The sequence below is a fragment of the Penicillium expansum genome (assembly GCF_000769745.1).
Source record: "Penicillium expansum strain MD-8 chromosome Unknown contig44, whole genome shotgun sequence".
NCBI lineage: Eukaryota > Fungi > Ascomycota > Eurotiomycetes > Eurotiales > Aspergillaceae > Penicillium > Penicillium expansum.
This window is the reverse complement of record NW_015971181.1, coordinates 147,828-160,257: the sequence shown is the minus strand read 5'-3', so window position 1 is coordinate 160,257 and position 12,430 is coordinate 147,828. Positions and strand designations below refer to the sequence as shown.

General features: G+C 44.4%; 3 protein-coding genes across 3 annotated transcripts; all 3 read right to left on the bottom strand.

The window, feature by feature from the left end:
- Window positions 1–1,261: 1,261 nt before the first annotated feature.
- On the bottom strand, window positions 1,262–2,014 carry PEX2_014360 (uncharacterized protein; the record flags this gene model as incomplete). The annotated part of the gene is made up of 1 exon (XM_016738712.1): window positions 1,262–2,014. One exon carries the CDS (start codon window positions 2,012–2,014, stop codon window positions 1,262–1,264), a length of 753 nt encoding a protein of 250 aa, XP_016602606.1.
- A 1,942-nt stretch (window positions 2,015–3,956) lies between these two features.
- PEX2_014350 (GMC family oxidoreductase) lies at window positions 3,957–6,470 on the bottom strand (the record flags this gene model as incomplete). Its single annotated transcript, XM_016738711.1, has 10 exons — window positions 3,957–4,088; window positions 4,152–4,336; window positions 4,397–4,522; window positions 4,580–4,865; window positions 4,917–4,977; window positions 5,031–5,646; window positions 5,706–5,749; window positions 5,811–6,064; window positions 6,122–6,275; window positions 6,328–6,470. The coding sequence occupies 10 exons, from the start codon at window positions 6,468–6,470 to the stop codon at window positions 3,957–3,959; spliced, it is 2,001 nt and encodes a 666-aa protein (XP_016602605.1).
- A 2,651-nt stretch (window positions 6,471–9,121) lies between these two features.
- PEX2_014340 (uncharacterized protein) lies at window positions 9,122–11,146 on the bottom strand (the record flags this gene model as incomplete). The annotated part of the gene is made up of 2 exons (XM_016738710.1): window positions 9,122–10,231; window positions 10,799–11,146. The coding sequence occupies 2 exons, from the start codon at window positions 11,144–11,146 to the stop codon at window positions 9,122–9,124; spliced, it is 1,458 nt and encodes a 485-aa protein (XP_016602604.1).
- Between the last annotated feature and the right edge of the window lie 1,284 nt (window positions 11,147–12,430).

Below are 12,430 nucleotides of genomic sequence, written 5' to 3'. Positions count from 1 at the left end.
AGTTCGTAAAATAGGGGGGTACTATACCTAATTAGGCAGCCTTGCGCTCTTCACTATGGCAAATTAATCCGGGAGCGTAAATTCTTCCAAAGTAACCGGTTATATCCTCGTTCAAATCACTTGCCAGAGTTCATCACGAAGGGCCTAACCTTCTCAAAAATTCTAATTGATCAAAGCCTATAGACGANCTTTTTTTTTTTTTTTTTTTTTTCGTTTTTAGAGCAATTTGAGGGCTCTAGAAAACGTGGAAATGAGATGGTGGATCTTCTCTAAGCCCCACTCGATCGCGGTCCAGGTTAAAGAAAATATAATTATGGCTGTCCCACCTCCTGATCAACTACGGCTACTTGTTTCCCGTCGTTATCACTATGCTAAAGATAATGTGCTAGCGAGCGTGTTCTCGGACGGGGTATAGAACTGATAACCCTACGCTTCTAAATGTGTTTTTGATCACTATCCAGCTTTTAAAATTGGCCCTGAGACTGTTCGCACCTATGTAAAGAAGGGAAGACTTGAGTGCTTTGAAATCCTTTGAAGCAGGATCGACATTTATCTTTGCGTTCCGATTTCTGTTCCACATTACTTTCACTATCAAACTTACAGAAGACTAAGAGACGTGCGTCCACTAGTTGAACCGCTTTTCCGATACAACAAGATAGTCAATTTTAGATCAGATGATGGAAGAGATATTAAGGAGCTACTGCAGCTTTAATCGGATAGTAACCTCGAGAGCCTTGTTCTGTGTCTTGAGAGGAAATATTAATCTCCAAGAGATGAGGAACCATGTAGCTAGATTTGAGATACAGCGAACGCCATCCAATCACATCACAATCCATGCCGCCTAAAGCTATCGTTGATTCTGGCCATCGTCACCTGCGTGGCGCAACATTAAGTAGCTCCCTCCGTGAATAGCTGTTCAAGGTATGGTCAGCGACCAGTGATTGAATGATACTCAGACTTCGTACCATTTCTATAGAAGCACCTCCAATTTGGTGACCAATACATACGACCAGAGGGTGTGAAGTGCGGATGTTCTAGTCAGAAGGGGCTGACAATCCTTACTAGAGATGAAGATGAATATCTCTTGGTTTTATCTTGAAATATCTTCTGTTATGGAATTCCCCTTAACTGACATACAGGGTATCCATGAGGCTTTCACTCGATGACAAATTATAAACATTGAAATCCTGACAGAAATGCTGCTGAGGAAGACATTAAAAGACATGATCGTTACATTGAACATAGAGAGTGATAGAAATTTTCAAGAAAGCGAGTCAATGCCTGCTCGCTTCACATGATTGATGATAGTACTGCATGTTTCGTGGTAGCGAGCTTCAGTAATATTCAGCTGAGGATCACTGATAGCATACAGCTCTTTTTCTTTAAGATCAATAAAAGCCTCAAGCGCCAAGACGGTGGATAATTCCCGGAGCATGATACAGAGAGCAAGATACGGCGTAAACATGGCACCCCGAGCATTCGCGACAGAGAAGTTATCCTCCAGTGCAGAAATGAAGTCACTGGTGCTATCGAATTCGGCTCGTCGGGTATTGAGAAATCGCATCATAGCAGGTTTCAGAGCCCTATGATGCTTACCGCTGAAGTGCTTTTTGGCATTCGCCATAAAGGCGTCCGCCAAATACACATCGTTCCCGTAGGCGCGGATTTCAAGATAGAACTCGTTGCTTACGCTCAATTCGAGCCATCTGGCGACTTGGCACGAAAGCTCGTGCCATTGCTGTCTCGCGGGATCACTGCGCGATGGGCGGGGCAAGTTTGCGTCGATCAAGAGGTGGAGGTTGTTGTCTTTTAAAATATTCATCACTTCGTCGTACCAATCATCGAAATCTTCTGCATCTTCGAGGCGAGGCGAGACCTTGGGCAACACGACCGGGTCAACGTCGGGTAGACCCGTAGCTTGGTCGACTGAAGTTTGATACCAATTGCGGTCGCGTGAGGCACCTGGGCTTGCGATACTGCCATTTGTCCCGTTGCCGTTGGGAGAAGTGAACATGGCCCGAGGCTCGCGCCCAGGGCGCTGAATAGATTCAGATGGAATTATGGCGAGAGATCAGGGGCACTTCTAATTTGAGAGGCTGATAACAGCGGGTGATGAGTCGCAGTTTGACAGTGGGGGTAATTGAAAAGATTTTGGACGAACATTCGATTTTTGAACTGATCTCAGATGGTGTCGTTGACAGGATGGCGAGATGACTGAAACGTGACAAATGAGGATGAGAGGAGATCGGAATTGTTTCCCCCATAGAAAATCAACCACGGCTTGTCCCACCAACTTTCAGTCCGGGGAGAAATCCAGTCAGTGACAAGTACGATTATTACGTATCTTTCACGACGTGTAACGTTTCAGCATGGGCCGTAAATCCGAAGCAAAATGAATCTCGCTTTGGGATCCCAATGTCGGTTATTTAGCCCTCGCTCACGCAGTACAAGTTCTTCCTCTATTAATAACGTATATCTCACCATTGCAGTCAGACATAGTATCACAAAATCTCATGGTTCCCCTAGGTTCAAGTGCAACACGTAGACTGATTGCTTTGATTTAAGTGGGCCCTCGACGCGTAAATAATGTTATACATACAGTACGGAGTAAGTTTACCACATATTTACCGCACGTGTACCCGACTATTTATAGCAAAGGGTCTGTCTTTTGATAGACTTGACCTTTAGTTTAGAGTCGAGAGACAACCAAAGGCGAAGAGAAATAGATCAAGATTCTAATAGAACCTTGGCTCGCGAAATTTTTAACCCATCCGTATCTTCCGATCTGAAATTGTTTATATACCGTGTCCCAATGTCAAGTTGATGTGTAGCCCAACTATATGATTCAATTTTATGCTTTTTCTATTTCTCGCAACATCGACACTCTTGAGGCTGGTTCCTAGCCTTGGCGCCGGAAAGCGGGTAGACCCGCACCCGAGTAACGCCCGTGGGAAAGGGCACCAAATGTAACTTAATCTAAGTTTGATCTTATAGATTCTCCAGATGGTTGAAAGCTATGGCCTGCAATAAATCTATAACCAAGAATGCAGGTGGATCATTCTGATCTGATTTCCTTGAATTCTTCGATCAAAGAGACTTACACGATAGCGACGAAAGAAGGCAACTCCATGAAATTCATCGAGCGAAGCGCATAACCCTTCCTTCACTCGAGCCCTCATTGAAACCCTCTATGAAATGAAAGGCGAAATAGTACACTTTCGACAGTGCACAGCAGGCTCCTACCGGAGGCTTGATTAAGGCACATAACGGTTTCTCCTGTCTATATGAGTAAGTGTAACACGATGAGTGTCATCATAGGTCACTAGGGCATTTATGCCGGGCATGCAGCGAGGAGAGGAACCATGTAAGGGTCTTATTCAGTGTCAATATCAACGATATTAATGGCCCGAGGGCACTAGATCACAATTTCCGGAAGCAGTGGTCTCCGCAGACCCTTGAGGGCATAGAATCGGGTGCCATCAAGCTCGAGGCAGTATGAACTGAGCTGTTGTTCTCAATCCCGGTAAAAATGTGGGTGGTGCTACCCAACGACTCAGAATACACTTACGCGTCCCATATAACATCAACTAACCTATTAGTCGCGCCAACCTCAATCAAGCATCCAATTTGCCCTCCGCACAATACCAAATAAAACAGATCACTCATCGCACTACTCCAGAAGCTCCTCGGGCAGTGGAGTTTGCAATTCTTTGCCAGGCACAGCTGATGAATTCCACGGTAAGGTGGGTGGCCACTATCAAATCCGCGCGATTATGTGTTTTTCTTTTTGCTCTATCTTTTACCTCTGTTAGCTAATCATTTTGTTGACTACGAAATGCTTTTAGCGTGTAGGTTTTCCTTAATTGACTGTTCATTTTTGTAGCTGCGTTAATCCAATTTGACATAGGGGAGAGGAATAATGGCTTCTTCTAGCCAATTATAATCCAAATAGACCTTCAAAGGCGAGAAAGATTGGAGAATTCTGCTGGAGCGTGGTAAGTAGGGACCTTCATATCCAAATCGGCTCCAGAGTAGCCAAGGTCCTCCGCAACCAAGACTGCACACTTTTCACCGATAAGAAGAGCAGTCTATTAAGTATAATGGTCAGTATTTGAGAAAGTTCCACAGAAACAAACAAAAGGAACACTCACGCTGAAAGTGTTGCAGCCCACATTGTCAGGGCAGATAGACAAATCGCAAACCTTAAGCCCCTTGACACCATGAACATTGAGACGCTCATCAACAACACCTCCATGAGGTGCGATGGAGTTGCCCTCTCGTGGAGCCATGCTGCATGTGCCAAGGCAGTGCCAGGTTGTCTCAACGTGACGGGAAACTGCAGCAAAGGCATTAGACCCAATGATCCGAGATATTACTAGCCATGTTTGAAACTTACTCCACTTCTCAATGTGCTTAATATCGTCATCGCTGTACTCCAAAGACGGACGAGCTTCATGTCTATTGGAGTTGAGAGTTGAGGCCGAAGGCTGTTTTCCGGGTTCCAACGGAGTGGTCCAAGAGCCTACATTGATTTGATTAGCTGGTCGGGATAACTCGGCAATGAAAGGCGAGCACATACCGTGTTGGATACCAGCAGAAATATGGTTCGAGCCGGCGTATGCCTTGGTAGTCGCCAAATCCATATCTTGCGCCCGGGCCGATGAGTTGAAGGCGAACTGAGGATGCATGGCGGTGACCTCTCCAGCGTACGAGCTCATGCGCCGGGCGGTTTCACGGGATTTAATATATCCCCATACCAGAGGGGCCATGTCACGTTTATCATTCATGAAACCCGCATCAAAGTCTGGGACTTCGTAAGGGTCAGCCGACTGGATGTGGGTGTGCCCACGGGAGAAGGGGTATTCCTAACATCTTGTCAGCAGTGCTTCATGTGATTCGGTGGGTTTGTACCATACCAGGAAATGGAACATTGTGAAGAACTTGCCCGGGGGCATGTGCATGTGGTCTCCGAACCAGCTATCTGTGGGTTAGCCTCGTGGCATGCAAAACGAAGCGGATGAAATGCTTACCCAGAAATAATGGAGTAGTGCATGACGGGCTTATCAGGCTTGTTCCTGAAATACGACTCATACCCCTCTGTAAAGTCTGGGGTAGGCCACTTCTTCATCTCCCCTAGCTCTTGCTCGGTAGGTCGAATCTTGACCCCGGCATCGATGCCGTTAGTGGCCAATGGACCGGTGCCCTTCTTGTCCCACTCTTCAAAGACCTTCTTCTGAACTTTGGGATCTCCACGAATGAAGTCATCAAAGGACTCGACGTCTGGCTTCGCGCGGTAAACGGAGAAAGTAAGGTAGTGGTCCTGGAAGTTTCGGCCCACACCTGGTAAATTGACCAGGGGCTTGACGCCAGCCCGGCGCAGCTTCTCAGGGTCACCAAAGCCGGACCGCTGGAGAATAAGGGGGGAACTCATTGTGCCCGAACTGATAATGATTTGCTTCCGGGCCCTGAAGATCCTACGAACGGGCTCTCCACCGTTCAGAGGCTTGGTTGGGACTGTCACAACTCCCACAGCACGACCATTCTCAACAATCACTTTCTCAACTTTGGTGTTGCATTGGAGGTGGAGATTGGTATGTTTGGATCGGGTGCTGTGGACATACGCGTGGGCTGCATCACTTCGACGTCCTAATACTGAGTGTTAGAGAGGTAATGGTACTGATGCAAAACTGGACATTTGTTCTGACCTGTGTCACGATTGATCCATTTCAACCAGTGTTCTGCGCCGTGGCTGTAATATTATGACTCCCCGTTAGCAAGACACAATGAAAAATATGTCGTGGACTTCATACGCAGTCTTCAAATCTTGCAAGTCATCAGTGAATGGAATCCCTTGTGTTTCAACAGCACGAAGGAAGTCATTCTTAATCGGGTACGTATAGTTTCCAAATGAAACCTTGATAGGTCCGTCAGTACCATGCAGTTCCGGGTTATTGCTTGCACGCTGATATGTTTCGTGCTTCCTCATCAATGGAAGAAGTTCCTTGGTTGTCCAGCCCTTTGCTTGAAAGTCGTCGTAGTCGGAAGCAGACGCTCTAGTATACATCTTGAGTTCATTCAGCATGGGACCACTGGATCAAACTGTCAAGCAGGTATCACTTACCATAAAATTGATAGAACTGCCACCTCCAAGGATGTTGGCACATGGGACAATGGCCTGACGACCATCTAAATGCTCGGACGGCCTCGATTGATAAAAGGATGCCGTTTTAGAATCGAGCTTCATGTTGTTCGGGTATATACCCGGACGGTACACCCTAGGTTAAGATCAGAACATATTTCTAAAAGCGGTAGCCTCGTCGTCCTCACCATTGATTGTTCAAATTATCCTCGCCGGCCTCAATCAACAACACAGACAGGTTGTGATCAAGATTCGCGAGGCGGCCCGCAGGGACACATCCCGAACTGCCGCCACCGCATATTATGATATCAACCTCCTCAGGGATAGTCATGACTCTGAATATGCTGAAGAGATAGTAAATTGAGAAGATTTTCGAGAAAGTGCTCCAGGGAATAAACCAAATCTTTGATAGGGCTTCCAGGGGGGCCTTATATAGCTGTGGTCTTGTATCCATCGAAGTGTCTATAGAGGCAGTTCCCCAAATCAAGTCACATATGCAGCCAATAGCCCTGTACATTGACCCCGCGCGCGGAGACAGAGTTTCAAGTGCTCTGGTGTGGATTTGGGGCGACGAAGTGTGCTAGGTGGGACTTTGATCGTATTGGTCAATATTATGCATGTGCAGATGTACAAATGTAGATATATGACATATCATCTCTTCTTTTTTCTTTTTTAAAGGTATTATACGATGGTAGAGCATGAATAATATCTAGTATTTCATCAATAAAGCTTTCTGTTGGTATTTATCGAGTAAACGGAAATCATTTTATACGACAAGCTCGATAAATGAGGCTTATTTATAACGTCCACAGGTAATCAGTATATAACTACATATATTTATACATTAGTAGTACCTCTATAGCTAAATAAGTAAGTAGAGTTGATCCGGGGCCCTGGCACCCCGGTATAGGAGTCCTCAGCTATAAAATGGGGGTAAAGAGTATCTAAGTAATCCTTTGCCGGCGGTAATAGCCAATAGGCTAAAGTCCCTGGTAGCACACTCTGTCGATCGTAGTGGCTAATATCTGACTTCATCCTTTTCAAAAAAATTGTGTTCGTCCTTGATGCACCAAGGAATATGTTCCAACTCCCCCTGATCACACAAATTATATCGGTATGGTAAAAATGAGAAAAGCATGGCTTTTGCCACACATTAGAAGGAAAACTCCTAATTATATTGTTGTGTTGTTTTTCCAAGTTGACTATTCTTATGATATCTCAAGTAGTACGAAGCCAAAGTAGTACGAAGCCAAAGTAGTACGAAGCCAAGACCTCTTTAATGGTGATTTCTAGGAAGTTCCCCGCATTTCATGTATGGCTGTCGTCAGCTCAATTGATTGCCTAGACCACGCGCTTACGGGGTATATGCAGGTAAAATGCCGCCAAGGATCATTCCTATTGCTGTATTCCTCTAGACGGTGTATGTATAATGGAATTATGCATGGGGATGGAAAACAGTTTGTTGAACGTGCCCGGTGAAAGGTAATCAGGTTGGTTGATTCTTGATGTTATGCCTTTCAAGCTATTGCCACACACAGGAAAACATCTCCGACCTACACAATTAATGCACTTAAGAAATAATTAAAGGATGAGTCAAGTGAGGTCTATTCTAATTCAGTCGGGTTTGGATTATCCGGAAAGCATAATTCACCCCATAATGTGGCGCTCTCTGCACGTGCTAGTCTCCGCAGATTCTCACTCTCCCCGCATTTCCTATTCTCTAAATAGTAATTTTGCGGGGTAGAATTATTGGCGTGGGGCACAGTTCCTCTTTTACGCAAGAGGCGGCAAGCATACATTGCTGATACAGATTCCTATTGGAGGAAATTTGACACATCACCAAAAATTGAACCTGCATGGTACTTTCACACATCACTGGTAAACTATGCTTTCTTTTAAATGGGAACTCTCACTCGCGGCATGGTATAGCCGAAAACTCAGATAACTTCTTTCTCCGCATCACCTAAGCAGGTAGTATTTAACCACGAATTATATTCAATGTTTCAAAGAGATGGACGGTGTCAAGTGCAGCAACAAAGACATCTCCCACAAATCAAATTGGAGTCCAAATCACAGAGTAGATATATTGGAAACGAACGTGATGTAAATAAATGGGGATTAGATTGTACTTGTGTTCGAATAATTTACAAAGCTCATATAGTCATGCAAATATTACACAAAAACAAAGTTCCTCGTGGTGAGTGGGGTTCTTATTATATTATCGAGATTCAATTCACTCTAAAACACACAAACGAAACAGTCCAGAAATATATTACGGCAAATTTTCATACCAACACAGCAAATAGTCATCGCGCAATGTATCTTCTAGAAAATAAAGGGATAGAAAGCTATGGATGTTTTCCTCGGAGAAGTGGAAAAGGATATGAAGAGGAACACAGCCCTACTCGCTGTTAGTTGCGCTGATTAGCGGAGGAAGAGGGAAAAGAAGGAGAGAAAGTAGCTATCTACTCTGCAATCCTGCAAAACAAGACTAGGTAGCCACTTACCATAACAAGCGGGCCTATCTAGATTGTAGGGGAGATAGAAAAAGAGACAAAAAGAAGTAGAGAGGGAGGGAAGAATAGAGATCTGTATGGGAATAAAAACAGCAGTGTAAACAAGACACAGTTTATACTCAACTGTGGTTAAGATCATGAAGAAGTGCCACGGAAAAGCATTCTTGAATATTGTAGCACAGTCTAAATGGAAGTAGTGTATGAGGTTGTGGAGGGTTGTGGGTTCTCTTGTCGGCGACAAATGTTCGATAAATTTGAATGACGCTTCAGAATGGGTTAACTTCTACATGGGCAGATAGGTATCTAGGTCATTCGCAAATGTGAGAATTGAAATCCGATTTCCGAAGGAAAAAGGAAGAAGAAGCAATGAAATCTAAAGATGCCGTATAATCAACTCGCACAAAAAAGGTTAACAGGGAAAACAAAAGGACGAAGAACCAAAATTTGAGGAAGGAAAACGTGATAGTCAAGAAGCAGGAACTGAAAGGTTTTTCTCCACGCCCTCAGGCTCGAGCACCTGGTGGGAGGCTGCCATTCTAGCAAGATTTCTCCAGTCTTCATGGTCTGATGGATGTAGGTTGTCTTCGATCCACCCTTTTACTACACCATTCATCGAGTATGTATCGTTCGATGGGTGATATATGACAAGAGACATGTTGACGAGCTCTGTAAGTGCCCAGTAAGCTCGTGAGGGGTCAAGAAACGCCGGGCTCTGAAAATCAGAAGCGAATTGGGGAGTATTGAGAGCTTTGCCTTTCTTTCCGATGCAGTTTGAGTTGAAGGATTTGACTTCTCTGCGACTTCGATCCCATATGTTGTCATGTCTCCAGCTTCTGACCCATATGTCAGAATGGCCGGGATCCTTGTAGTAGCTCCTTCGTCCCTCCCCAGTGAAGGTTTTGCGTATAACGATCGCTTTCGTTAAGGTGTCCAAAGCGATATATTCGGAATTGAAAAAGGGGAAAAGCTTGAGTAACTTCAATGCGTCCTTGGAAGACCGAGTCTTTTGTTGTCGAATTTGTGCAACAGCTACCTCAAAAGCTAGCATCGAGAGATCTGGTTTCAATGCCATTTTCTGTTGTTTTTCGAGGAGCGCCGGGTACTCTTCTGCGACACAAAAGCCATTTCGGATTGTGGCACCCACATGGGACAGGGTAAGAAGCCCAATATTGCTGCCGAGTTTGAAAATGACATCTTTTGACCATGCAATATCCGAGGCACACCAAGGCTCCACAAACCCTGCCTCCCACAAAAGAAACCCACGGTTATGCTCATGATTCATCTCTGAAATGTGAATAGACTCAACTGTCTGATCGGGTGATGGAGCCGTGAACAGAATGTGTCCTTTGTCCCCGGAAGGGAAATACTCTTTTGCCTTCGTCAAATCGCCGGCGTTCTCGATGATCAAGGTCCATGGTTCTTCAACGTTTGAAAGGCACTTGGCAAAATCTTGAGCGTTTCCAATGTTCAAGAACTCAGTCTCTTGTGCCTCTGATAGCCAGTCAGCCCCATCTGTCACAAACAAGGTGGGATCTGGACTCTCAACTCTGTCGTTATCGATATACACTTTTGTGATCTGATTAGAGTTGGCATCAATCCGAAAGACGGCCCAATACTTTCCTCTTGCTCGTTGGAAATTGAAGAGTTAGCAAATATCAAGATCAATCATGGATTAGAGCAAATGCCATACCTGGTTTTCTGTACAAATTTAGAACATAAATGCGTCTTTCCTACCCCTGGGTTGCCATGAATACAAACAACTTGACGCTGGTGTACCAAACCTTGGGCTGAGGGAGGGTTTAAAATTTTCAACAAGTCTTCTAAATGGTCATTATGCCCTCGGTGGAAGTCACTCGCAAGTCGAGGAATGGTGAATGGCTTGTTTTTGGCGAAGGGAATAGCCGTCGCTCCAACCCCATGGGGTAGCTGAGATAAGGTCCTAATTATATGATCAAGCTTGCTGTGGGCATTTTCTTGGTTGTATCTAAGGATGAAGTATTAGCAAGAGATTGGGATATTGATCATGGAAACCTCACGTATTCAAAGCAAGTAACAAAGTTTCGACGGAGGATGTATGAAAGGACAACCGATCCTGCAGCAGCCGAAACAATTTACTGTTGAACAGCAGCCACAGAACTCGCACCAGATGACGACCCTTCGATGTCTTGGGGCCTTTTTGGCCACAAACACTCTGAATCTCGTTGTTGATTGTCTTTGCTGTCTGTCTGAATTCAACGAACCTTCTTTGAAGTTGCTCACAGAGAGCTTTGTATCCACCCTCATGTTGGGGTGAGAAGGCGACGTGTCTCAAGACGTTTTCGAAGGCATTAGAAGTAGAAGTAAGTAGTGTCTGTAGTCCTTGCGCCTGGCTGAGGAGATAAGCAAGCTCTTTGGTGACAATCAACAGCCGGTAATCATTGGCAAACATCATCAGCTCTCCCAATAGGCTGATGAGGCGAAGGGCCGCACTGACAATGGAAACGATATCCATATTTGATGAGGTGGAAAAATGGGAGAGGGTAAGTGGTAGAAATGCGAGTTGAGTGACGAAACTTGCAAATTATATAGGAAGGTTTTTGCACTCTAAAGCTATCTCTCTGCTATGTCTGGTTTCGTGTATGAATCAGAGCCAGATTCAATGTCCTGCGGAGACTCAGTATGTACTTCATCATAACCAAGTATGTCTTCTTCTCCGAGACTTTAGAGTTTCATGTTCCAGGATCAAACCCCGGCTTCGAATGAAGAGCCTGTCATATGTACTCTCTTACGATATCCCACAATTTCAGCAACTCAGTTTATTGTTTTCTTTGTTTGGAGACGCTCTATACCGTTTGTTTAGATGTCGCAATAAACAAAGGATAACTGGCTATTATCTCAAAGAGCCTGTTTTTAGTTGAGAGTAGAGTAAGTCATTATCACTAGGTCTTACCTTCAATTTGTGCGAAAATCCTTCTCGTGATCGCGTAGATAGCGATCATACTCGTGTCAATTGTGTAACTTCCCCAGCCCTATTTACCTGATTGTAGGAGCCACTCATTCATTAAAAATAGTAGGCTATCTCTGAATGTATATTGGTTTTTGATGTGAGATAAATAAGAGACAATCTTCAGGGCCGTTGGGAGACAAAGCAATGCACTCTAAAACATGAATTGTTGCAACATATTCAGCAATTTATCCTAGCAACGTCTATAACTCGAGTAGTTGAATGGTTTGTTTTTTAATAATTATTACTAGCTCAGGTTGAAGGAGAATATACGTCAGCCCTGGATACGTAGAATATGAAATCCTGATTTATCACGTGCTTTTCCTGCTGATATAGTGTGCTCCCGAAAGGTTTGCAGGGTTTGCATACTCTTAGTGCCTGAGGCAAATATGCTTGTTGTACTGATGCCTTAGGCCACAAAACCGAGTACTCGGCCAAGTGCTTACTATATTATAGGTACCTAGGTACTGTCCAGGGCTTAGTGAGCACTTAAAAGGATTATTTGGGCCAAGCGAGGCTTGATACTGATGTATTACATTCTGCATTTAGCTAGTAATTAGTACTACCCAATAGAAACCATACGATCCTTATAGAATCTCAATAGAGTGGCTGTAGAAATTGTGACAGAATTGTATGTGGCAAGTGACGCGATATCGAGATACCTATGAAGTAATATTTGTGCAAAAGAGCAAGTGAAAGATCCAAAAAGCGGTCAAAATCAACAGGGAGCGATAAAACAAGAAAATTGTCCTAGATGATCATCTGAATGGAATGGAAATAAAGCACGCGATA